The sequence below is a fragment of the Canis lupus genome, chromosome 20 (genome assembly GCF_003254725.2).
Source record: "Canis lupus dingo isolate Sandy chromosome 20, ASM325472v2, whole genome shotgun sequence".
Taxonomy (NCBI): Eukaryota; Metazoa; Chordata; class Mammalia; order Carnivora; family Canidae; genus Canis; species Canis lupus.
The window spans coordinates 44,214,567-44,241,286 of NC_064262.1; the positions used below are offsets into that span (position 1 = coordinate 44,214,567).

The following is a 26,720-nucleotide window of genomic DNA, read 5'->3' on the forward strand; positions in this document are numbered from 1 at the left end:
TTGAACTGTTAAAAAATTTTATTAAAATGTCCAAGAAGTACATTAATGTCCACAGTGTCAGATACCACAGACCCACAGAACACTGCAGCTCACAGCAAAACCAGCAGAACCCGAAGCTGTTCACACGCACACACACTCACACGCATGCCACACACGCGGCACACGCAAACACACACGCACATCCCAAAGGGAAAGACTAAAAGACAAACCACCCACTTTAGAAAAGACCAGAGCCCCTCCCACCATGGAGCTGGGGTGGAGGCAGAGTAAGGGACTAAGGGAGCCAAGGGCAGGGAGCATAAACCAAGACCACTCCCCCCAAAAAAGTTGCATCCCCAGCACCACCCCCAAAGGAAAATTATTTTATGACATGAATTACTGAAGATATGTTATTATATTTTTTAAATCAAAAGAAATTATCAAAGCAAGAAGACAAATGTACATCCCTGGGCTTACTCTATAACTATAAGGTGGAGCAGTGGATAATGTCTATAGCAGGGAAGACTGATGACCATGGTCAAGCATATGGGTCTAGTTTGCACTTCTCAATCCTTTCCTAAACTGCCTGTGTACGTGAGAGAGTGCCATTATGTTTCAACCCCTTCCCCCAAAGTAAAGAGCAACGTTTGAAGTCACAGAGGCAGGACCAAATCCTTGCTCCTGTCTTGGCTGTGACTTCGAACCAGTGCCTTTCTCTTATCTGAGCCTCAGTTTTGCTATGTGTAAAATGGGGAAGTAATGATTCCAAAATCACTGGGCTATTGAGAAGATTCAAGAAGATAGTGTGTGAATCCCTAGCACAGTATAGACTCCATAGTTGTCAACTATTATTACTTCCCAGGAGGAATATAGACTCAATGAACACATTTCCTTTTCTACTGAACCCTGGGACTACATGTTTGTTTATTTTTCTATCATGCAGAGGGCCATTCCTCATTGTAGTTTTTAACACAAATCCACAGATTTTGCCCAGAGTAGAGGAGATGAGAGTGGACAAAACATGGAGGATAAGCTGTGGGTTTTTCCTGCCAGAGATCAGGGAGCTGAATCCCAGCCTTTGGCTTGGAAAGTTCTTTTACAGGTTGCAGATTTGGGGGAAGAGATTTAGTCAGTTCTTTCCCATTTAAAAGATTTTTAAAAAATGATGAGAGAAAAATGTGTGTGTGTGTGTGTGTGTGTGTGTGTGTGTTTCGGATTTAACACTGTGCATTTCTCTACAACATGACCGCAGGTCGATGTCACTACTTCAAGTTTTAAGCGTTTCTAGTCCGCCAGGCAATGAATGGAGACGGGGATGGGGCAGGAGTAGGAGTGGGACCCAGGGCAGGGGCACTACCAACGTCTCTTTGAGGGATGGGGATGAGTACTGAGCTAGAAAACTTGGCACCTCCTTGGTCCAGGAAGGAGGTTCTTTGTCTCCCTGAGAGATGGAGGGGGAAGTAATCTGGGCTCATCCAGCCCTAAACATCCTCTCATCTGTGTGTGTGAGAGAGACTCACCACACATACAGAACCACCAAATCTCAGCACTGGACTAGGACCTGGGAGGGTAAGCAATACACCTTCCCTCCATTGCCCATATATTGCTCTGACTACTCTGATCCCTAACTCTGAGGGCACAGAAGGAGGTTGTTCTAAAACATTCCTAAAATTCAGTACATAGGAGTTCCACACTCCGTCTATCCACCAAGACCAAAGACGGAACTTGGGCTGAAGTCCAGGGTGAAGGAACAGCAGCTGTCATGTTCAAGCGGTGTGCTTCCATGTAATTTTCAACTCCCAAAACCAACGACCTTAACTAAAAGCTTCAGCCTGCATTTAGGACATCTGATGGTTTACTAAGCCTGAATTTCTGGTGTGATAAGCAATTCCTTAGTGTGAATCCAAGCATGCACTCTTGCACCCTCATCAAAGCCTTATTTCAACAATTGGTGATCAGCTGTGCCAACAAAAGTCTTAACCAGTGCAAAGAATGATCTTTGCCAATTGTGCTTTCCCTTCACTGGGAGATGCTCCCAGAGTTCAGCCTGACTAGAACTGACTTTTCAGACACATGGCTATGCCTGCCAAGAGGACCTTGTGTATATAAGAAAGAGGAGAGAGGAGCTTTTTACAAAGGGTTATGGATGGGGGATGTGGTTTGGGGCTCAGGGGGCTTCCAGACCCTTTTGTTTTTCTCTGGGTTCTGTCTCCCCAGGTGAAGGCTCCAGAGAAGGTGTGGGAAGGGGGTTGTGCTTCCTTTTGCCTGGTTCTTCAGCAGAAATTCCCTTCTTCCTTCTCCCAGTCCTCTACTGGGTGTTTCTTGTGTTTTCTACGCTCCTTGCGTGATTTGTGGTGGTGATGCTGGTGATGGTGCTGGTGGTGGTGATGGTGACGCCGCATCCGATGGGATCGTCTGGCTGCAGGGAAATAAGGGAGGACAAGCAAGTGGCAAAAGGAATGAGAGGCAGGTGGCCTGATGCAGTGACCCTTTTCAGGGGGAGGAGAAATGAAGGAAGCACCGGGCAGACTGGTAAGTTCTCAGTTATCAGCAAGGCTGTAGTATCAGGGATACATTTAGTCAGATCAAAATGTATAGTAATAAGATATTCTAATTGGAGACTACAAATAGCTGGCAATCTGTGTTGAGGTGTCTCGGGACAACCACTTACGTTTGGTGCAGACAATCTGGGGCTGGTCCCACTTGCCATTGCTCCGGCATCGGATGATGGCCACATGGTGTTGGGTAAATCCTTCATCACACTGGTATCGTACAGTAGCATGGACATTATACTTGGTCTTGCGAGCACCAATGGGTGAGGCATTCTGCACTGCTGGAGGGGGGCCACACAGCACTGGAGACAGAGGAAGCAGAAGTTAGGGAAGTGGCCACATCTGGGGCTGAACTGGTTTCCTCTCTTTTTGGGACTAATACATCCCTCAGCAGGTCCTGCCCTTTGCCCAGCTGTGGCCTCACATGTCTAGAAGTGACTGTGTCTCTCTCCTTTACCCAAACCAAGAGCTCCTTAGGGGCAGAAACCTCCTAGATACATCCCACTCTCTTCAATTCTTCTTCTTCTTCTTTTTTTTTTAAGATTTTACTTATTTATTCATGAGAGAGAGAGAGAGAGAGAGAGAGAGACAGAGACATAGGCAGAGGGAGAAACAGGCTCCTTGCAGGGAGCCTGATGTGGGACTCAATCCCGGGACCCCAGGATCATACCCTGGGCCGAAGGCAGGCGCTAAACTGCTGAGCCATCTAAGGATCCCCTCTTCAATTCTTATACATGATGGCAATGAAGGAGATGGGAGTCAAGAATAAATCTGAACAAGTGAAAAGAAAGGATGTGAAAACTGGCAAAGAAACATAAGTAAAAATAAACAAAAATATGAGAGAAAGGTAGACATGAAGATGCATATATGGGTTCCCTTAATATGTAAAGAGCTCTTACAAATCAGTAAGACCAACAAGCCTATAGAAAGTTATACAAAGGAGGGCAGCCCTGGTGACACAGCAGTTTAGCACCGCCTGCAGCCCAGGGTGTGATCGTGGGGACCCGGGATTGAGTCCCACGTCGGGCTCCCTGAGTGGAGCCTGTTTCTCCCTCTGCCTGTGTCTCTGCCTCTCTCTCTCTCTCTCTCTCTCTGTCTGTCTCTATGAATAAATAAATAAAATATTTTAAAAAAAGTTATGCAAAGGAGATGAACTAGCAGGTCACAGGAAAATAAAGGCATACAAACAGCTTATCGACGTATGAACAGTTGGTTATTCTCATCCTTAAAGACATGCAAACTACTAAAACAAGTAGATACTATTTTTTCCCCACTTAGATGAACAAAGAACAAAAAGTTGGAGAACACATAGAGTTGGCAAAAGTGGGAAAAAACAGGCACTCTCACACAGCACTGTAGTGAAAACTGGGCAGGGCTGACTTATATTTACAAACTTAAATGAAACAACAAAGCAGTGCATGTGAGAGGCAGGAGGGGAGTTGGAGGGGAGTTGGAGGAGAGAGAGCAACAGCATACCTGTCCCCTTCTTACAGACATACGGGAGGTTGTAGTTGCAGGGAACATCGTTCCAACGGCCGCTCTCATGTGCAACCATCACCACACAGTCCTCCCCACCCGCGAAGAAATTGTCAGGCTGATTCTCCCGCCAGTTCTCATATTGCTGCAGGAATGGGAAACAGGGGGGCTCAGGCTTTGTCACTGCCTACTGCAGGACTCCCCTGGCCAGACCACTCAAACTTTAAGGACTCAGTGTTTCCATCTCCACAGTGGTCACCATTCTGTCTGACAGTGGCCTCCACTGCATTGCGTCACCTCTCCTTTAGCCCTCCTACCTTCTTCCTTTCTCCCTGATAGTCTATTTTCCACATGGGTCACTGTTACACAAATAGTTGAACAAAGGTCCAGGAGGGATTCCCTGAGGAGGCAAGGGGATAGCTGAAGACCCAAGGGTAGAAACGATGCAGGTAGGGAAGAGAATTCCAAGCAGAGGGCACAGCTAGTGCAAAGGCCCAGAGGCAGGACAGTGCTCATCCTGTTTGAGGAACAGAACAGAGGCCAGTGGGGTCAGAGTTGCTAGACTGAGTTGCAGTGTGGTCAGTGAGTGGGCAAGGGCCAGTTCTTGCAGTAGAACAGATGGATTCTTTTAAACTGGGGTATAATACCTGTAACAGAAAATTTACCATTTTAACCATTTTTAAGTGTCTAGTTCATTGGCATAAATACAATTCACAACACTGTACAACTATCACCACTGTCTATCCCCAGTACTTTTTCATCCTTTCAAACAGAAATCCTGTCCCCATTAGCAATCACTCCCCATTCTGGCCTGCCCCCAAGCCACCACGGATCTACGTTCTATCTCTACGAATTTGCCTATTTTAGATATTTCACGTAAATGGAATCATACATCATACAACATGTGCCCTTTTATCTCTGGCTTTTTTTCACTGAGCACAATGTTTTCAAGTTTCATCCACATGGTAGCACATATCAGCTTTTTATCTGAATAGTGTTCCTCATGTGGATGGACCACATTTTGTTTCTCCATTCATTTGCTGATGGACATTTGTTTTTGTTTTATTTTTTTAAGATTTATTTTTTATTTATTCATGATAGACATAGAGAGAGAGAGAGGCAGAGACACAGGCAGAGGGAGAAGCAGGCTCCATGCCGGGAGCCCCATGTGGGACTTGATCCCGGGACTCCAGGATCGCGCCCTGGACCAAAGGCAAGCGCCAAAACGCTGAGCCACCCAGGGATCCTCGCTGATGGACATTTGGGTTGTTTCTACCTTGTGGCTGTTGTGAGTTGGAGTGCTATGGACATGAATGTACAAATACCTGTTTGAGTACCTGCTTACACTTCTTTGGGGTATCTACCTAGGAGCGAAGTTTCTGGGTCATGTGGCAATTCTGCTCGACTTTACCTTTTTAAGGGACTGCCAGACTGTTCTCCACAGCAGGACGAGGTGGATTTTTATCTTGAGAACAATAGGGAGTCTGAGAGGACTCAAAGCAGGGAGAATCCTGATCTGATGTATGATTTTTATTTTTATTTTTTTTAATTAATTCTTTTTTGATGTATGATTTTTAGAAGGTCTCCGTATATATAGGTTTTCCTTTTGGGATGATGAAAATATTCTGTAACTAGACTGAGGTGACAGTTGCACAACATTGTGAAGGTACTAAATGCCACTGAATTACACATTTTATTTTTTTATTTATTTTTTCTTTTTGAATTACACATTTTAAAATGATTAATTTTGGGGTGCCTGGCTGACTCAGAAGAGAGTGGGATGCTTGTTCTCAGGATCGTGAGTTCAAGTCCTGTGTTGGCTGTAGAGATTACTTAAATAAAAAATTTTTAAAAGAAAACTTTAGAATTATTTTTATGTTATGTAAATTTCACCACAATTTTTTAAATAAGGTTCCCATGGCTGCCAGGTGGAGGGGCAGGAATGTAGGTAGCAAGTGCATGTGTTGTGGAGGGGGCTGGGAGGCTACTGCAGAGGTCCTAGTGAGGTGATAAAGGAGACGGCAGGAAGTGGGAATATCTTGGAGTCTACGGCTGGAGGGCATGACAGTGAGCAAGAGGAGGCTTCAGGTCCTGGTCCTAGGTCTATAATTTCAGCCACTGGGTGGGCCAAGTGTTTAAAGGCCTGGAAAGTCAAGGGCCATCTGGGGCTTTGCTGAAGCTCCTCTGCCAACTCCAGAATCTCAGAGCCACAAGGACCTGTGGTTGATTTGCACAAGAGGGTAAAATCAGGCCAAAGCACAGAGCCCACGAGGCTCATACACATCCCACCATTCTAGGGAGACCCAAGCCTGGCTTCTGGCACTCACCAGCCCTGTGTTGTCCGTCCACTGGAAATCCCTCTCCACGATCCTGTCATTCAGGCCGATCCAGGTGTTTTCACGCCCAAAGCCTGCGAGGTGGGGGCATCCTGAGAACGGAGTTCCGACCCCTCCCCAGCCTCGGGTATGGGCTGGAGGAGTGGTGGAAAGTGTGGGAAAGGAGGACCCCAGCCCCTCCCACAGCCTCTGTGTGGGCCGGAAGCCCTTGGTCTCCTCGATTCCCACACAGATGAGAGTGGGGGTCGGGGAGGAGGCATGAAAAAGGCTGGAATTAGGCCCCAGTCTTGCCACGATTTGTGGATTAAGCAAACAGCCAGAGGAAGGAAAAAACAGAGATGCGTCAGATCTTTGCAGAAACGGGAGTAAGGGATAGGAGAGCCAGCAGGCAGGGCTGGACAGGGCAGGCAGGTGGCTGAGTGAGGGAGTTAGTCACTGAGTGTCACTGAGGATAAGCATGTGTTTGATTACATTCAGGGTAGAAAACAACAACAACAACAACAATGAGGGAACCAGGGAATTAACAAATGAAAGAATTACCAGGGGATGGGATGGGGGAAATGTGAATAATTGGATGGATGAACAAATGGCACGGGGATAATGAATAAATCAATAAATGCCAGATTTAATTGATGCAATACGGTTTTTCTAGATTTCTTGCAGAGCTCCATCCTCATTTCATCCCCCACTTCACAGATGCCTCTTCATTGCCCTCTTTCCTCTGGCTCTGTTTTATTTGTCATCAGTGCACTTAGGACCAGCTAAATTACAGTATAGACTTATTTAATTAGATATTTACTTGTTCGCCTATAGCCCCCATATAAGAATGCCAATCCCTGAGGACAGGACAATCTGTGTCTCACTCACTGCTGTGTCCCAGCACCTGGAATGGTGCCTGGCACATAGCAGATACTCAGTAAATATTTGGTGACTTAATGAATGAAGTGAATCTGTGAAATAATAAGTGAATAAATGGACACATGAATTAAAGTGGTCAGGGCTTGCATTAATGAACACAGCTTCAGAAAGGTAGTGTCTTCAGGACCCTAGAGGATGCCCTGGCAAAGGGACCCTCCCACCCCAAAGTCCCTACTGTTAATGAAGCTGTGCTCCTCAGGCGAGTGGATGCTGGTCAGGTGGCCAGCTCGGCGGCGGCAGTCCCTCTCGGCGTCCTCCCATGCCCGTCGATGGGCAAAATAGCGGTAGCAGTGGCCCTGGAACTTGTGCCAGCCATGGTCACAGCCCTCTGTGTCTGAGAGGGGGGATGGGAGTATGAGGGAGACTGGCCTTGGGCCACGCCCTACCCCGCTGGCCATGAGCAAGTGCACCATAGACAGGGCCAAACCCAAGGTCCTTGTGGGGCCAGATCACCCCTTTTCCTGTCCCCATCCCCCTGAGCCTCTTCCCTACCTCAGTCACCTCCCCTCTCCCATATTTCTCTGCTGCAGGAAGTGATTCTACTGGAGACCATTACACCCACCCCTCTCATCCCAACTCTGAAGTCTCCTTCTCTGATCTGGCTGTACTCTCTGTATGGATCTGGGAACTCAGAAAATGGGCTTCAGGACAACCTAAAATTTCTCTCCTGGCAAAAGGCTCAATCGAGTAGACATTTGTCCCAAAAAGCTACGCAAATGGTCAATAAACACATGAAAAGATGCTCAACATTCTTAGTCATTGGGAAACGCCGCAAATCAGAGCCACAATGGGACACCACTGCACACCCACTAGGATGGCTAAAATTAAAAAAAAAAATTTAAAGGAAAATAACAAGTGTTGGTGAGGACGTGGAAAAACTGGAACCCTTGTACATTGCCAGTGGGAATGTCATATGGTGCAGTCACTGTGGGAAACAGTCTAGCAGTCCCTCCAAATGTTAAACACAGAACTGCCATGTGGCCCAGCCATTTCAGCCAGGTATAAACAAAAAGAATGGGATGAGAAGAAAGGAATCTAGTGTCCAAACAAAAACTTATATCGAATGTTCACAGTAGCACTCTTCACATTAACCACAAAGGGGGACACAACCCAAACATCCACCAAGTGATGAATGGATAAAGAGAATGTGGTCTATCCCTACAATGGAATATTATCCAGCCATAAAAAGGAACAGAGCACTGATTCACACAACAATATAGATAAATCTGGAAAACATCAGTCTGAGTGAAATGAAAGCAGACACCAAATGACATGTAGTTCAGGATTCCATGGATATGAAATGTCCAGAACAGGCAAATCCATAGACAGAAAGTAGACAAGTGGCTGCCAGGGGCTGAAGGAGGTGGATGGGGAGTGACTGCTCATGGATACAAGATTCCCTATCAGGGTGATGAAAACGTCTTGGGAATAGGGAGAGGTTGTACAACACCATGAATGTACTGGATGCCATTGAACTGTACACTTTATAAAGGATAAGTCTATATCCTGTGAGTTTTATCCCAAAACAACAATTTATCATCTGTTCAACTCATGGCCACAGAAATAGAAGCATGTGAGGGACACATGCAGCCCAGCAGCCCACCCCACTCTTGGTGCTATTTCTAGGGTCTTGGCAGACTCACCTTTCTCGCAGAGGCTGCCCCCATAGCTGGGGAGGCAAAGACAGACGAATGTGTTGACCTCGTCAATGCAGGTGCCTCCATTTTCACAGGGGCTGGAGACACAGTCATCAATATCTGGGGAGGGTGGGATGGGACTGAGTCAGAGGTCAGCCTCCCCTTGGTTCCCAGTCCCCATAAGGAACCAGGCAGAAGATGAGGTCATGATCCTACCATCCATCCTGGACTTGAGTGAAACAACAGTGGTCTGCACAGATGGCCCAATGACTCTGGAGGTCAAGGGGATGGAACCTCACACAATTAACATGAATTAGCATTAATGAGAGCAGATGCCACTGGGCCAGCTGAGAGCCAGTGTGTGGAATGTTCCATTGGACTTCAGAACACTGAAGGTTATACTCTGGCAAGCAGACTCACAGAATGTCGAAGATGGAGGGTCTTTTCAGAATGTGGAACTTAGGGAAACTGAGTTCCAGAGCACCCGCAAGGACTTGCACAGAGGCATGCAGCTGTTTGTAGGTGGAGCTAGATATCATTTGAGCTCTCCTACCAATTCCTGTGTAGGCAGTGCCTGAAGTATGTGTGACTTGGGCAAGTCACTTCCCCTCCCTGGGACTCATTTTAATTTTTGCCAAGTGATGATAAAAATAGCACCTTTTCAAGGGTGGTTGTAAGTGGAGGGTCAAAAGAAGAGCTCAATAAATTATACTGCTTATATTTATTGTTATAATTCTATAATTAGTAGTGTGGTTGGGAAATCAATGAAATAATGTGCAGAGCTCAAGATTGATATCATTTATACTTAAGTTAAAATTTCATAATTTGTCATGCTTCCTGTGTTGGGGTTTTGGGGGCTAGGAAGAGCCCCCTTGGATTTGGGAGGAGTCTGAGCCTTATCATTCATCTTCCCCTCTAATCCTTGCCTGGTAGTAATGGGAGGCAGCACACCTGAACCTTGATCCCCAGCTGCTTGGTGCTGGTTCAGCTAATTGAGACCGATTTACTGGATCCAAGGAGAGGGAGAGGGGAAGGGAGCATCTGAAGCCAGCATTTTGTGATCCCTGAATCCTCATGGGAATGTCCGCTAGGGTAGACCCCAGGGCTCTGGTTCAAACAAGTCTAGGTTCAGATTCCGAATGTGGGGCACTCACCGATCTCACAGTTCTCCCCGGTGAAGCCCTGGTCACAGCTACAGCCATACATGGTGCCATTGGCTTTACAGGTACCGCCATGCAGGCAAGGGTTGTTCTCGCATGGATCCAAGGGGGCTGCAGAATGGACAGGCAGTGTGGAGAGGAAGTAGGCCACCATGTTGTCTGCCTTCCCAGAATCCAGACCTAAGACTCCCAAAACCCTCTCCGTGGAGTCCCCTCTATAACTTCTCACAGGCAGCTACCAATTTCCTCTTGCATGCTCCTGTGATGAGGATCTTGCTTCCCTCAGGAACTGTCCAGAGCAGCTATAGACCACTCGGCGTATGCAAACTGAACTGGAATGGGTTTCCTGAAGCTTCTTTTTGGAAGTCTCTTGGAATGTGGGTTTAAGAGCCTCCCTGACTTGTCCCTTTCTTCTGGACATGCCCTGATGGTCATTGTACTTCCCACAGTTTGGAGCACAGAGGTGGACATAAGGTCCCAAGTGGGGTATGAGCATCACTAGCAATAGTGGGAATCATCACCTCCCTCATTCTCGTGGCTCAATCTTTTTTGATGCAGTCTCAGTGGTTACAGTATGGACAGGTGGTAGATGATAGTAGTTATAACCATGGGCTCTGGAATCAGAGAGGTTAGTTCAATCCCTGGCTCTGCCACTCACTAGGGACCCTGGACAAATTACATCTCTGAATTTCAGTTGTCTCATCTACCAGATAGAAATAAAAACAGTTCATCTCTTTCCCAGTTCTGACCATAATGCCCTGTCTGGCTCTGTCTATATCAATTTGAGGCATCTTAAGGGGTCTCAGCATTGCTCAGTATGGACTTGACACTCAGGGAGCATTAGGAATATGTGTCCTTGTCTCCCTCCTCCATAATTACCCCCATCAGCTGGGTTTTCCTGGGAGGCAGCTGAGTCTCCTTCTGCCTCTCCCCTCTCAGAGGCCAGATGCCTTTGTGGGTGGTCTCCACCCTGGGGCCTGGGAGAGGAAGAGCAAGAATTCTCATCCTATCCCAGGCCACCCCTATCCCTTGTCAGGACAGTATCTCATCTTCCACTGCACAGACACTAGACCCTGTCGCCCAGAGAAGAGCAGGGCCTGGCTTAAATTAACACAGCAGAACAGTACAAGAACCAAGACTGCCCTCCAAAGCTCTGGAGGCTCAGTTAAAGGCCCTCTCTCGGGGCACTTGGGTGGCTTAGTGTTTGAGCATCTGCCTTTGGCTCAGGTCGTGATCCTGGGGTCCCGGGATTGAGTCCTGCATCAGGCTTACTGCAGGGAGCCTGCATCTCCCTCTCCCTGTGTCTCTGCCTCTCATTCTCTGTGTCTCTCATGAATAAATAAAGAAAATCTTATAAAAAAAAAAAAAAAGGCCCTCTCTCTGGCCCCTATAACCTAGAACTTGTTTCTGTTTTTGCCTAGTCCAGGGACTCATAAGAAATTGAAATGGTGATAAGCAGTTGCTTCCTCTCTCACACCCACAGGTGTGATCTCTGCTGTCACCCTCCACAGGCTGTTTTCCCCAAAAGCCGCCAGAGATAGCCTATGTAAACCTGAATCAGGTCATGTCCCTCCTCTGCTTAGGTCCCTCTATGGCTCCCCATTACCCTATGAGGAAAAGCCTTACTGCAACCCACGGGGCCCTGTGGAATTTTTCCTAACATCTCCTTGCCCTACCTCCTCCTCTCTTCCCCTGGCTCATTCTGCTCCAGCCACACTGGCTTTGCCGTTCCTACAACATGCCAGGCACGGGTTCTGCCTCAGTGTCCTGGTACAGGCTACTTCCTCTGCCTGGAATGCTCTTCCCCTAGATCTCCCCATGGCTCTTCCCTCACCTCCGCTGGTTTGCTCAAATTTCATCTGGCTAGAGAGGCCTTTCTGACCCCCTGTCACAGCTAGAAAATGCCCACTGGCATCCCCACCCTTTACTTTTCTCTTTGCCCATGTCACTTTCTGATTTCCAATATAATTTCTTATTTACTAGATTTATCATTATTTGTTGGTGCCTTTCCCCAGAGCAGTGATGTTCCACATGGCAGCTACATATAGTTATTTAAGTTTAAATTAAAATGGAATAAAAGTAAAAAGGCAGTTTCTCAGTCACATGAACCATGTTAAGGACTCAGTAACCACACGTGGCTGGTTGCTACCATATTAGACAGCATTGCTCCAGAACATTTCCATCATTGGCAAAGTGCTAGAATGTCAGCTTCCAGAGGACAAGGGTCTTGGTCTCAAGATGGGGCCTGAAACACAGCAGGCATTCAGTAATTGCTTGTTAATTGAATGAAAGCTGCTGGCCCTCCTGTAGTGGCTGACGCCTGTCCGTGGGGTGATGGCAGGTGCCCCCATGGATGGCCAGAGGGGCCTGTGGCTGGCTGTATCTGTCCCTGGTGCCACCCCAGCACGTGTGTGCACACGCATGGGGCTGCCGGGCGCCGGGACGCGTGAGCCCTACCAGGTGCCCTGAGCTGCCGACACCTACCCACGGGCTGGCGGTGACTCAGTCGCTCACTGGTGCTGCTTTTATTTTTGGCTTCATTAGCATTTCTGCTACAAGCGGGCGGGTGGGTAGGCGCTTGGGTCTCCCCCAGCGTTGGCTGCCTCCCTCCACCCAAGCTGCCACTGGCTTCAGTCTGGAGCCAAGAAACCAGCAGAATCCAAGATAGATCCAGCTGTGGTCTTGGGGGCTCCACCCAAAGCATTTCCTTAGCACCCCCTTATACATGGTTTTCCCTCCCACCTCTCTGATCACCCCTTCTCTAGCTCCTTTAGCTTTGAGCCTCCTTCCCTCTGCCCATCCCCCACCACCATTCTCTTTTCTGCTCCTTGCCTGGGTGAGCTCACCCCCTCCCCAGGACCTTAGGTGTTTGTTTGGTTTTATAGCAATGAAACAAGTACTACCTAGTGTTGGAGACACACTGTTGTCACATGGCCTGGATTCAAATCTTATCATCTACACTCCTCAGCTATATGATTCTGCTCAAGTCACCTGACTTTCCCATGCCTCAGTCTCTCTACTCTTGCTAGAACTTCTTCCACCAGGACATTTTAAGGATTAACTAAGTTGATTCCAGTAAAGTGCTCAAAACAAGCCAAGCGTACAGCAGGTACCAATAAGCATTAGCCTTTATTGATGCTCACGCCTCTGCCCAGAGTCCACTTGCCTCCTGGGCATCTGAGAAAAGAGGAGCAGTCCTAGACACAGCCCAGAGTGACAGGATGGGCAATGAAACGCTGCATCCGCTATTTGCAGTGCCAAGACACTTAGCCTTCGAAAAAAGGAGCAACTGTAAAACCAATTGTGTTAATAAGAGTGTTTTGGAACTCAGAAAAAGTGTCTTTTAATTAGCTGCTTCTTCTTCTTCTTCTTCTTTTTTTTTTTAAGGCTCAGTTGGCCAAAGGGGAGGAAAAAAAGCCAGAATTTGCAGGCTGAGCTGGCCCCAGGAGAATAGGGCATTCGGCTTTCTCGGAACTCCTCTGGACATAGAACAGTTAAGAGTTCCACAGACTTGGGCTCTGCTTGAAGTGTGGCCACTGAGTAGGAGGCAGTCATGCTTCCCCTAAGCCTTATTTTGCTCTCTACAAAATGGGGGTGATGCCCACCCCTTCTGCCTCTTCCCAGTACCCACTTTCCCTGGAGGTCTACTTGCAATTCCCACTTGACCAAAAAGCCCTCCCTGCCATGCCTCCTCCCTCCAGCCCCACCCCGGGGTGTCTTCCGGACTGAGGCATCACTGAAGGCCAGACCCCAGTATCTCACAGCACTGTCTGGCTCAGAGTGGACACGAGCATGATCTGTTGACTGGAATCATCTCCCAAGTTAAACTCCATCCAATGCCTCGTTATTCCCCCATTACTCATTGTGCATCAAAACAATGGTGCAACTTCACCTCCTGGCCTTTACTCAGCTGGTACCTCTTCCAGGAACACCCTTTCTGCAATTCAACTCTGCCTGATGAGCTCCAACATCATTCCCCTGTTAAAAACCTTCCTGGGCCCCTGTGTATAACCCTTCCTTCCAGCTCTGGGCTCCCCAGCCCCTTTTCCCCAAGCCCTGGCCACAGTGGAGGAGGTCACAAGCTTTGAACTCACCCTCCTCTGCACTCCTGTTTCCAGGGATCCCTGGTAGGGTCGGCTCTTCTCCACTTGCTGTCTCCTCCCAGAAGCCCTCCACATCTGGGCTCCCTGCCAGGACCTCCAGCTCAAACTCCTCTGGGTCCAGGGAGGCAGGCGGATGGGTGCTGGGGGTGTCCCCTGGCATTGTAGGCTCTCCTGAGGAAACTGAGACAGGCTTGTCCATGCCAGCTGCTTTCGGTGTCCAAGGAGGAAAACCAGGCTCCCCTGGGGGACTACCCTCATGTGAAGGGGCCAAGTCTCCCAGTGTTCCCTGGGTCACCACCTGGCCCTCTGGCCCTGGATGGGGTTGGGAGCTTGAGGAGGTCATTGTGGACACAGCCAGGACCCCAACCTTGTCCCCTGGGTCCGGGGACGAGAGGGACATTGCCATGCTCGAATTCACAGCCATTTGAGGGCTCAAGGTTGGGGGGCTTTCGGCTCCCTCAACCACATGGGATCCAGGTTCCCAAATCCTACCAGCATCACTGGGATCCAGGTTGGCTGTGGAATCCGTGGGCCCCAACATGGCTTCTCCATTTATAGCAGCCCAAGGTTCCAAACTTGGGGTGACCCCAGGAATCAAGAAGACTCTGGGGACCCCCGAGGGTGCAGATGTGGGGAGAGAGTCCAACCCCTCACTGTGCAGTGAGGGCCACGTGCCCTGTGCCTCGTCCATGGTGGCCTGAGAGTCAGACCTCGAGATGTCTCTCACTCCTGGGGGCTCAATGGCTGTTTCAGTGGGGGCGAAATCTTCCACATTCCTGTCCACAGAAGCTTGTGGAGTGGATCTGGGGAGCTCAGCTTTGCTGAGCCCAGTAGGGCTGGTCCCCCCAGTTTCTCCAAAGTCTGCCCTGGGAGAGTCAGGACTGGGTCCAGTTTGTGTGTCTGTGGCTGTCTGCGAGAAACCTATTGGATATCCCGCTCTGTGGCTGCCGACTGTTGAGGATGTGGCCTCTCTACCCTGTCCTGTTGGGACTGAGGAGAGGGACAAGGAATGCACCTCTGGATGGATGGGGTCCTGGGGGATAACCTCAGTATCTGAGGCAGGAGAGGGTGAGATGGTGGCTATGGCCTCACTATGCCCCTTGACCCTGTCGGCCTGCGTGGGGAGGGGTGTAGGGTGTGGCTGAAGCCACAGTTTCGGGGCACGAAGCATGGCCATGACAGGGAGGTCTGGGGAAGAGACCATGGGAGCTACCTCCCAGGAAGCAGAGCTGGGGCCCTCTGAGGGGCTGGGTGCCAGGGCAGTGCCCTCTGAGGGGGACCAGGGCAGGTCAGGAGTGGCTGGCCTCACACTGGGGCCCTTGGCTTCCTCAAGTTCCAGGCCAAGGACCCTGCTGGGGCCTGGGATGCTAGGTGGGACCACGGTTGGGGGCCACAGCCAGGACTCTGGAGGGCTCCTGCCACCAGGGGAACCTGCAACAATATCAACAAGAGTAATTCTAATTATCTCTCAGCAGTTCCTTCTGTTGAGTGCCCTTGGCTCCAGGCCCAAGGAAGAGGGGGCTTCTGAGGCTTGGTGGGGCCTGGGGACCCAGCTGGGATTTGGAGCCTCTTCCTGTGCCCCCTCAGATCCCCAGGCAGGTCCCACCTCCCCCTTGAACCCCACTCACCAGCCTCAGGCATATCCACCTCATTGGTCAGCACAGCCCAGGGGCTTTGGCTCCGGCTAGTCCCTGAGGCATCTGTGGCTCCGGTGGCCAGCAGAGGCTCCACGTGATTCCCAGGAGCCTCTGGGGTCGGGGGCTGGGTGCCGGCCTCAAGCCCCATCTCCAGGCCTTGCTGGGGTTCCTGCTGCTGGAAGTGGCGCCCATTCAATCCTTTAAAGCGTCCCCTCTTCCTGGGTATGGGGCCAGTTGGAGTTGCCTCCGTGTGTGTGCCCACTGCAGTGCTAAGGCTGCTGGGGCTGGGGGTCGCTGGGCTCAGCCATGCCTCTTCAGCCTCCAGGGAGGGCCTTGAGGCTAGCGTGAAGCCTCCAGGGGCAGGGCTGGGGGTCTCCCGAGACTGCTGCTTCTCTGCCAAGATCAGAGGCTCTTCCTCCCCACTGGACACTAGAGGCTCCTGGAAGTCAGGGGTGACCATCTCCTCCCCAATGCTCGGCTCCAGTTCTTGGGCTGGGGGCCCTTCTGCTGACAGGATCTCCCCCTCATCCCCAGATGAGGGGGTCTCTGGGTCTCCATGTTGATGTGGTGTTGGGTGATGAGCTATGAGAGAAAGCCAAAAGGTTGTGTTCGGTCCAGGGGCTGGCTGGGAAGTTCTGGCTGAAATCTACCCCCACTCCAACATGCTGCAGCACAGACCTTCTGTATATCTCTCTCTGCGCCCCTCTGTCTCTGAAACCTCTGGGTGGTTTCTGGGATCCCCCAGACTGAGAGAGGGAGGTGTGAAGTTATCACTCCCACAGTTCAAGCTAGGACCCACTGTCAAGGTCAAGAGACAGCATGGCTCCTGGGTAAAGCTCAGGCAGTGGACACTTATCCTGGGGGACAGATCACACCAGGGCTGTGGCTCCGCCCAACGGGGGGGGAAGCTCCTAATGAGCGTTGCCTTCTTACAAAGTATATTTTTTCCCCTTGCACATTGGACTTGGGTCCTTGAAGTCAGGTGTGCAGCTTCTGAAGCTTTGGTCCCATTCCAAGGACTGGGGTCTTCCCTAGTCTAGTCCCTGGAGGTGTGACCCTGTCCAGGGGCCATGGTTAATCAAGGCAGCACTTCCTCCCCAGGGGATATTTATGCACAAGCCTCCAGCTAAAATATGCTCCACCCAGGAGCGTGTCTTTCAGGGATCTCCAGAGATACACCCCACTCTCTAAACAGAACTTCCCGCTGGCAGCTTGGCCGCCTCGGGCCGCGGTCCTACCCCCAGGGCGGGACTGCAGGGAAAAGCCAGCACTGGGGGCGTGGCCTACCCCGAGGGCGTGGCTTATCGCAGACCTTGTTTCCAAGGATCTTCTCCCGCGTCTGGGCTCCGCCTCCACTAGAAAGCAAAATTCCCGGGGGCGTGGCCTTGACCTGGGCTTGCAACCTCGGGGCGCGCCCTTACACGCACCTCGGAAGCAGTAGGCATCGAAGCGCGCTCCGGGCGCCGGGAAGCCGGTGCGGTTGGCGAAGCGGTAGACGGTGCGCACGCCCGGGGCTGGGCCCCCGCAGCGCCGGCGCGGCGTCTGGATCGGGTAGCGCACGCTGCCGTCGGCCAGCCAGCCCGGGTCGCACTGGTCCAGGCCCTCGTGCCAGGCCAAGTGCAGCTGTCCCACCGAGGCTAGCGCGGCGCCCTGGCGGCGGCACTGGGCACGCGCGCCGGCCAGAGTCAGGCGGCGGGCCGGGCCCACATAGAAGACCTCGCCTGCGGGAAGGCGCGGGTGAAGGTCACGCGGGCCTGGGGGATCCTCCCCCGGAGCCCGGGAAGGGGGTCCCACTCTAAACCCCAGGAGGGCCGGGTTTGGGTGGTGGCAGATGGGCTCGCCCCGCCGGGTCGTCGTCTTTACTTCTCAAGCGGTGCTAAGAAGAGGGCCTTAGCTTCTTTTTACAAATAAGGTAACTCAGACCCTTGAGTGTGTTGGGCTTCAGAGAAACGGAGGGGATTGGCGTGGGGGGCTCAGAGAGGGAGAGGAGGGTAGGAGGAGGGAGCTGGGCCAGGGAAGAAAAAAGGTTCAGAGCAGGGATGGGGTCTCAGAGAGAGGGAAGGAGCACAGAGAAGGAGGGGGGCTCAGGGAGGGAAGGAAAGCTCAGAGAAGGGTAAGCCCAGATTCTGGCTGCAGGTTTAGAGAGGGATGAGACTTAGGAGAGCTAGGCAAGGACTTAGGGAGGCATGGGGGTGGGGAAGGTAACGGGGGTTCAGGGAAGTGGGGGTGGGGGTGTCCTGCCAGCCCCAGACTTACCCCCCAGCTCACGGGCAAAGCAATACACATCGTAGAGTTCCCGTGGGTCGCGCCTCCCATAGCTCCTCACCCCTGGAAGGCTGCTACGGTCACCATAGCAACCAGGACGGGACTGGGTGATAGGATACCTGACAAGACAAGGAGGGGGGTCCCTCTCAAATGTGTGCACCTGGGGCCCCCAATGACCATCTTTCCCAGGGGTTAGGACTCCATGTCCCAACTCTATGTACCCCCTCACCGAACAGTGCGGTCAGAGAGCCATCCGGCATCACAGTTGTCAAAGCCGTCTTCAAAGGCAGCCTGCAGGTGCCGTGGGGCTGCAATGGTGGCTGAGCTGAGACGGCAGGCCTCCTGGGCCTCTGCAAAGGTCAGTGCATAGCGATCCTGAGCTGCCCGGTAGTGGAACACAACACCTGCAGGGGAACATCCAGGAGAGGAGCTGATTATGCTGGAATCTTCAAGAACAGACCTCCCTCTTGCAAAAAGTCCCTTCCCCCAGTTTGATAATAATAGACCTGCTCCCCTATGCTGCTTTGTACCACTCCAGATGATATACCCCTATTTTTAGATAACTGATAACAATGGCCATAAAGGGCTAGAAATTGTCAAATGTTTACCGTGTAAAAAGCATTCATAAGCATGATCTTACTGAAATCTAACAACAACACTATGATTATCCCCATTTCCAGAGGAAAAAACTAAGGCTAAGAGAGTTTGAGGGACATGTCCAGTTCCACACAGCCAGTATGAGGCACAGCCAAAATTCATATCCGGGATGATCTGACTCAAAAATAACACTCTCCATGCCCAGGTTTAGACCCTGGAGGTGATAGGAGGCATAGAGAAGAGTGAGAGAGTTTCTGCCTTTTAAGAAATAAGTACATGCTGGGGCAGGCACCTGCCTGGCTCAGTTGTTTGAGTATGCAACTCTTGACCTTGGGGTTGTGAGTTCAAGCCCCACATTGGGTGTAGAAATTACTTAAAAATAAAATATTTTAAAAAAAGAATTAAGTACATGCATTGATTGGGGAAGCACAGGTGGCAATGGGAAATCAAGTGTTTCTTGTTCAGCCTGGAAATGGAGTCATGGAAGACTTCCTGCAGGAGGCGACATGTAAGTCAGGATGTGAAACATCAATAATGGGCTCACTGTGAGTGAAATTCCAATTCCATTTTGGGGATGAAAGAAATGTCTGAGCAAGACAAAGGAACGAAACCTTTTATTCTATTTTATCAGAATTCCTGGAAGGCAACAGCTGCATCTCAGTTATGATTATGTCCCCAGCACCAGATTAGCATATGGTAGTGTTAATAAGTGTTTAGTTGAATTAATGAATTGAAGCCCAGAGGTGGAATTTACTTCCTTCACCATTTACCAGTTTTCTTCAAGATTTATCAGTTTTGAGCAGCAAGGCCTTGGAAAGGGGATAGTTGGCTGGTCCCATAAAATATGCAGTGAGACACTGTTGGGTGGAGGAAGACCAGGGGGCTGGGGGAATGCAGGGACTTGCCCATGACCAACATAGGTTAAGGGAAATTAACTTCCCAGCAAGAATCCACACAAAGGAGCCACATCCACCAAGGATGTTTTCCACACAATGGTCATTCACTTAGTCCTCTGTCAATTATTTTTTTGCGCTCTACTGTGCCATACCCTGTTCTAGGACTTTGCTTTAATAATTAAAATTTTGTTTTATTTCATTTATCTTGATCAGTTAGGAAATGAGAAACACTAGATACTTCAACAGAAAGAATTTAAAACAGGAGTTGGTTAAACAGGTATTTGAGAACTGTTATTTACTTAATATATTTTTCAGTTGACTTTAAAAAGAAAACCTCACCCTTTAAAACAAATTTATTTTATTAAAAAAACATAAATGTATTGCAAAAGGAAATTGGCATTCCTGTTTAAAATAGAAAGTCAATATCCTTTGTCTTATGTGAAAGTAGGTAACCATGAAAGGGACTTTAAAAAAAGTTATAAAAGCCTATAAAATACTGTGATCCACAAGAGACAGCCAGAACTTGCTCTCTCTTAGTGAAAAGAGAGAGAAATGTTAGAGAAAGAAAGGGAAGTCCCAGAGGAGACTTTCTTTGGGAATTTATCAGAAGAACTGAAAGGGAATCATTGTTCAAGGAGTGATCTCTAAGGTGACATTCTGTGGGTGAGCTTCAGGCTCAGTCCCTCCCCCTCCCAGCTTTATCCTCTCCCCTGCCCCCAACTGACCTGTCACCTCCAGGGGCACCAGGTCCTGCTCATCCTCGATGCCCCTCACCACCTGGCAGCGGTAAAGCCCAGAGTCGCTGGCCCTCAGGGGTCCCAGGAGCAGTGTTGCATTGGCCCGGTGCCGGGGGTAGGCAGGCAGTGACACGCGTCCCTGCCAGCCCTTGGCCACTCGAACCACATTGTCCTTGGCCACAAGGATGGGCAAGTCCTGTCGCTGGCCCGATGCAGTCCGCACCTTGGTCCACTTGATCCGAGGGGCTTCTCGGGCTGCACCCGGCCATGACCGCAGGGTGAAGAGACAAGGCAGGGCTACCAGCTCTGCCAGTGCAGCCCGGACCAACCCTGACCCCACCTTCTGCATGTGGAGCCCTTTGTCAATGTTGGCGGAGGCAGCAGCAGTGGAGTCCTGTGTGCCTGGAGTGGAGAACGTGGAAAGGGGACTGACTCAAAGACAAGGACCAGTGGGGACTGCTATTCCCCTCACTTTACAGATAGGGAGACTGAAGCCAGAGAGGGTAGGTTGCCTACAACATCATAATGCAGTCAACAGATCTGTGATGTGCACCCCAGTCTGTGAGCACAAGAGGAGTAATAGGGTCAGATACCTTCACAGTTCTGCCTCCACTCAAAATCCAGATCTTGGGGATGCGTGGGTGGCTCAGTAGTTGAGGGCCTCCCTTTGGCTCAAGTAGTGATCTTGGGGTCCTGGGATCCAGTCCCATATCAGGCTCCATGGGGAGCCTGCTTCTCCCTCTGCCTGTGTCTCTGCCTCTCTCTGTGTGTCCCTCATGAATAAACAAATAAAATCTTTTTAAAAATCCAGATCTTGGCTGCCAGAAACTGACTCTCTGTCACTGACACACAGTGTGACCATGGGAAAGTCACTATCCTTCTCTGAGTCATAGTTTCCCCAAAGTTAAGTAAGAGGCAGCCATTAGAAGGGAAATGTTTGTGTTTGTGGAGTACCTTCTATTTAATGGGCACTTCATACATAGCAATCAGCTCATTTGATTTGTTTCTTCTTAAAGAATTTATTTATTCATGAGAGACACGGAGAGAGAGGCAGAGGGAGAAGAAGGCTCCCTGGGGGGAGCCTGATCTGGGACTTAATCCCAGAACCCCAGGATCATGACCTGAGCCAAAGGTAGGCCCTCAACCACTGAGCCACCCAGGTGCCCCAGCTCACTTGATTTTCATAACTATAGGCAGAGGTGGCCATGTCACATCATGTTTTGGGGAGGGGAGTTGAAGAAACTGAGTCTCAGAGACATCATTGTACTTGCCTAAGATCACAGAGCAAATCAGGAGGCATTTCTAATGCCTGGGCTTTTAACTACCACTGGGGAGATGCCAGGTAGAGTCACATATACCTTATTGCTATTGCCCCACCCATGGCAGGCATCACCAATCAATCTCTGCACTATTCTCTTTTTTTTTTTTCTCCCTCTCTCTCTTCAGCTCATCTCAGCAAAACAGTGAGAGGCAGAAACCTCCAGCCTCCACTGGCAATGACTAAAAATAACTTCTCAGGTGTCTTGTTCGCTTTTGACTGTTCAAAGACCTTTTTCATCTATTCTCATTTTATTCTCCAGACCAAGCCAGAGAGCCAGCAGGAGAAGGCTCCAGAGTTAAAAAGCTTCCCCATCTGGTCAGTACCCCCGAACCCAACCTCTCCCACCTCACAAGCCAACTCACTCTGTTCTCCAGCCACAAACAGCAGCATCTGGAGCATCAGGAGGCCTGAGGCCCAGACAGATGTGGTCCCCATCCTGGACCTGGAAAACAAGATGGAAAGAGAGGGAAGATGGGGGAGACGTACAGTCCTCCCAGACAGTCAGTGTGGAAGGACCAAGTGCCCCCCCTCACAGATCTGGAAATTGAGGCTTAGAGAGGCCTGTGTGTCACTCAAGGTCACATAGTTAGCAAGCAAGGGCTGATCCAGGATCTAAACCCAGGACCAGCTGACTTCAGAATCCCAACAGTGAAATCTCACATCAGAAGCATGGGTGCTGGAGTGAATCAGACCTGGGGTTGTTTCTCTACCTGTTCCCTGCTGTGTGATCTGGAGCAAGTAGATTAGCTTCTCTGTGCCTCAGTTTCTTTGTAGGTTAGATAGGGTTAACATCAGGTAGTTGGAAGGAATAAATGTGTAAACACAGTCACTACATTTAAAATGCCTAGAACTGCCTGGCATGAAGGAGTAAATCTAAGCTGTTGTTATTATTTAAAATTTTTTTAAATTTAAGTGATTTCTACACCCAACGTGGGGTTCAAACTCATGACCTTGAGATCAAGAGCCACATGCTCTTCCAATTGAGCCAGCAAAGCTCCCTTGAGCTGTTGTTTTCATTAATATTGACCTTAACACAACTAAGATCAAAATCCCATTTTTCAGGCTGGCCTCACCCGTAAGACTGGGGGCTCCTAGAGGGCAGGTGGCAATCCCAGTCTGCCTGGGGTTCCCAGTCCTGGCAGTAGGCTGGCCTCCAAGCCAGCCTTTAATCTGGGTTTGCTGACTGACACGATTCTCAGCTTCAATTCCAGGATTTGGTTGTCGCCAAGATTCTATTCTTGGTTTCTGAGATTTTTGAGAGGCTGCCAAGTCCCAGCTGGAGGCAGGGGCCTCACCCCTGCCCACCCCACCTTCTTCCTGACTTCATACTGCCTAGTGAAGATGCTTCCTAGGTCTACAGAGAAACTCCAGTTGTAGGTCCAGCCTTTTCTAGGGGTTATGGCTCTCAGGAATAAAATGCACATATTTTATATTGAGTGCCAACTATAAGTAAGACCCAATCCAGGCACTGGGACACAGCAGTGCCCTTCCAGCCCTCACATTCTTCCAGAGACCAGAAACCCTGGGGAGATAGTCCCTCCTTAAAGTCTCCCAGCCTTCTGTACCACTCCCCTCATTGGGGTTCAGGAGGTGGGGACAAATGGCAAGTTAGAGCATCCTCTATAAACTCAGCTCTTGCCCCCCTACCCTAATAAAAACAGCCCTGAGAAGGGGAGTGTAGACAGAGCCAGAATGGGGGCTGTGGAGGACAACTGGTCCCATCCCCAGCGTCCTTTCCCAGCTCCCAGAGGCCCTACTGGGAGGCTAGCCAGGGACCTATCCGTGGTGCTGAACTCTAGGGAGGCAGTGCGGAGACACTGCCCATTTGGTCTCCTTGCCTTCCTCTGGTTCAGAGAGGGCTAGCAGTTTGCCTAGGGCTGCACAGCAGGGCAGAGTCCAGGCCCTGGGATGGTGCCCCCAACCACCAACCCATAAACCTCAGCAACTTCTGCCTCCATTCCAGGCTGTCCTCATTTCTCCACCTTGGAACCTTAAATAAGTATGGTGTCCCCTGATGGTTGTTCAAGGCCTGGCAAGGTATTAGAGGGTTGGGCAGGACTCTGGGCTGCACCTGCCCCAAGAGGGCCTTAGGAAGGGGTGAGTTCAGAGAATACACACACACACACACACACACACACACACACACACACTGACTGGTTAAAAGCACAGACTACATCCAGGGGTGCCTGGCTAGCTCAGTTGAAGGAGCATGTGACTCTTGATCTTGGGGTCCTGAGTTTGAGCCTCACGTTGAGTGTAGAGATTACTTTAAAAAAAAAAAAGCTCTGCCTCTATTTTCCATACACTGTATGACTGTATGCTGCTTCATCTTCTATGCCTCAGTTTCCCCACCTATAAAATGGAGACCATCCAGCATGTACCACAGAGGGTGGAATGAGCTTGTGAAGTGCTAGAAATGTCAAATTAAAAAATCAGTTTTTCGTATACAAATCCTCATGTACGCATGCAAATGTACAGAGGTGATCCAACACAGTGAGTTTCAGGTGCACCCTCCCACGTGCACACATGCCCTCCCAGATGCACTCTGTTCCCTCCACTTGCACCCTCACACACCCACACCCCTTCTCTTAAAATACCTCCTCCCCAGAGCAGCCAGAGGTGAGCATTTACACAGCTGTCTGGGGCTCGTCCCCTCATGAATAATGCACGAGCCTCATGCATATGCAATCAGGGGCCTGTGGGGCCTTGGAGGAGGGGCGGCCTGGAAAGAGGTTGTGTGTGTGTGTGTGTGTGTGTGTGTGTGTGCGCGCGCGCGCGTGCCTCTCTCAGTGGGAACTGAATGTGGGTGAGTTTGCCAGCAGGCGTTTTTGTGTGCCTGGGTGTGCGTCGGGGTGTGTGTCCAGGCAAGGATGTGAACTTGTGCCCTGTGATGTGTGGATATGTGCATGGGTCTGCAGCAGCTCTGTGTACTGCGTGGAGCATAAGAGATCCACTGTGGTCTTTAGATTTGCAGGTCCAAGTGCCCTTCCGCAGAGACCATGAGCACATGTGTGTGTTTCTGGCCTTGGAGTCAGGGCATGTTTGTGTGCATGGGCATGATCATGGAACTCCTCAGAGGAGAATGGAAGTCAGGCTTCTAAACCATCTCAGGCTGCCCCTTTGGGACCTAAACCCCAGCATCCCCCCCCATTAGCTCCCCAACTCTGCACACAGACCATATCTCACGTCACCTCTGGTCAGGGTCCACACTTCCAATCCCATGGAAAGGACCCCCTTTCTGTACATGCAGCCACACACCCCAGACTCAGAGCCTGGGAGACACACGCGCACACTCGGATTCACAGTGACATTAACAAAGAGAGACAATATGGGCACTTACAAGGCAGGCAGCACGTCTTCTGCACAAAGACACACACCCACAGTCTCAGGCTCCCCACATAAACCCCTCGATGAGGCCATACCGTCAGACACAGTTCCTCACACACACTCACACATGGTGATGCTAGTCCCTGGCACAGACCAGGCTGGATAAATGTGGCCTTGGTGACTGGCGGGCACACATCATTTTGCCACCTGGTGATGTGGCCCCTGGCATAAGTTTCCTGACAAAGACACAACCTCGATCACATTAGACTCACAGAGGACCCCAGACCCTCCACGGGCACACAACCTCTCTCAGCATGGGGTAGACACACATACAAACACACAAAGCCCCCACCTCCTGGGGGGAGGGACACCTTCCATTTGAGAATGTCTGCAAGCCAGCGAAGCTGCTGGGTTCTGAGGTCCCACGATCTGCCCACCCCTCCTTCTTTGCCCTTCCCCCACGTCCCCCGCTGGGGCCCAGCGCCAACCCTCTCTTCATCCTGGCTGTCTCCCATTAATGCTGCTGAGAGGAACAAAGCCCCGTGCACAGAAATGGGGGTCGCTCCTGCCTAGGCTGGGCCTGGGGTCCCAGCCCTCTACTTCCTAGTGCCTGTGCCCCCAAAACGCCAGGACTTCCACAAACATCCATATGGACATATGGAGCTGAAGGGGTGAGGCAAGAGTCTGTGTCTCTCAGTGAGGACACGGTCAGATGTGGAGGTGCTGGGAGCTGCCCCCCTCTTGGGACTGGGTGCCCCTCATGGGTCCTGGGGATCCTAACTGGGGGCTTTTGGGGACTCACACCCAGCATTCACTTGGGAGACCCGGTGTACTCCCTGGGAGAAGGGACACCACCCCAACTCCAGATCTAAGGGAACAACAGGGACCACCTTGGTATGAAGCCCCCCAGAGCCTCCTCCCTGAAGGGGATGTGGTGACAGGACCTGGGCCAAAAGGAGAGGGAGACAGTAGGGCGCCCCTTCCCCATGGCCATTCACACTTAGGGAAGACCCTCTTCCATCGGACTCAGGCAAATCAAGAGGGGTCCCCTCCCCGCTGCAGTCCAGCCTGGATTCCTCCATTCATCTGCAAATTGGGAATCCCCACTTAAAATCCTGGGGTGTCTCAGCTCGGACACCCGGATACCCAGTTTGGAGCCCCTCATATAGCATCTGGCTGTCCCCATCTCTCTAAAGTCGGGGTGCCCTCCCTCCCTTAGCCTTGGTTCCCAGTGCCCCCTCCCCAATTCTGAGACCCACCCCCAGCCCGGCCCCCTCCCCACCTTGAGATTGTCTCTGCATTTCCCGGATAACCCGGGGACTGACCCCCAAATCTGAGTCCCCCTGACATTCCCGAGCGCCCTCCCAGTTAGCGTTCTCTCCCCAACCTGGGTCTCCCCTCCCCCTTTTCAGTCCCCTCCCTGTTCTGGGGGCTTCTCTCTGATCCCAGGCCCCCTCCCCAATCCCGTGCTCTGTCTCTAATCGCGAGGACCTCTTCCCCAACGCGGCCCCCTCCCCACGACGGACCCCCCACCTGACTCCTAGCTCGGACGCATCCCGGGGCGGTCGCCCGGCACAAAGGACGCTCCGGCTCTGCTCGCTCGCGCCGGGTCCAGCCCCTGCGCCCTGCGCTCCGCTCGCCCCAGAGCCGCTTCAGCGCTTATAAAGGGGCCGCGGGGCTGCTCTGCGCATGCGCCCTTGCCTGCTGGAGGCCTCCGGCTGCACGAGAGAGGGGGCTCTCCCTACCTAAAATCCCATTCCCACTTCTTCCACCTCTCAC

The 26,720-nt window shown here is 50.9% G+C and overlaps 1 protein-coding gene across 5 annotated transcripts; it reads right to left on the reverse strand.

Moving 5' to 3' along the window:
* On the reverse strand, window positions 1-26,611 carry NCAN (neurocan). Of its 5 annotated transcripts, XM_025458174.3 has the most exons (16): window positions 26,475-26,611; window positions 21,977-22,056; window positions 20,282-20,695; window positions 18,293-18,467; window positions 18,055-18,182; window positions 17,226-17,519; window positions 15,790-16,380; window positions 14,654-15,592; window positions 14,153-14,341; window positions 10,053-10,169; window positions 8,905-9,018; window positions 7,437-7,595; window positions 6,335-6,417; window positions 4,008-4,152; window positions 2,651-2,833; window positions 1-2,398 (listed from the first exon to the last, which is right to left on the reverse strand). In XM_025458174.3, exons 2-16 carry the CDS (start codon window positions 22,047-22,049, stop codon window positions 2,253-2,255), a joined length of 3,750 nt encoding a protein of 1,249 aa, XP_025313959.2. In that variant the 5' UTR covers window positions 22,050-22,056; window positions 26,475-26,611; the 3' UTR covers window positions 1-2,252. The 5 variants fall into 5 exon arrangements, with proteins under 5 accessions (XP_025313959.2, XP_048954029.1, XP_025313958.2 ...); XM_049098072.1 differs by lacking the exon at window positions 14,654-15,592; XM_025458173.3 differs by having other exon boundaries at window positions 14,153-15,592.
* Between the last annotated feature and the right edge of the window lie 109 nt (window positions 26,612-26,720).

Coding starts and splice junctions, on each gene's coding strand:
- NCAN (XM_025458173.3), bottom strand. CDS start 22,049: ATGGGGACCACATCTGTCTGGGCCTCAGGCCTCCTGATGCTCCAGATG. Junction 17,520..18,054: donor CTTTGCCCGTGAGCTGGGGG/GTAAGTCTGGGG, acceptor GCCTTCCCGCAG/GCGAGGTCTTCTATGTGGGC. Junction 2,399..2,650: donor CCAGATTGTCTGCACCAAAC/GTAAGTGGTTGT, acceptor ATTTCCCTGCAG/CCAGACGATCCCATCGGATG.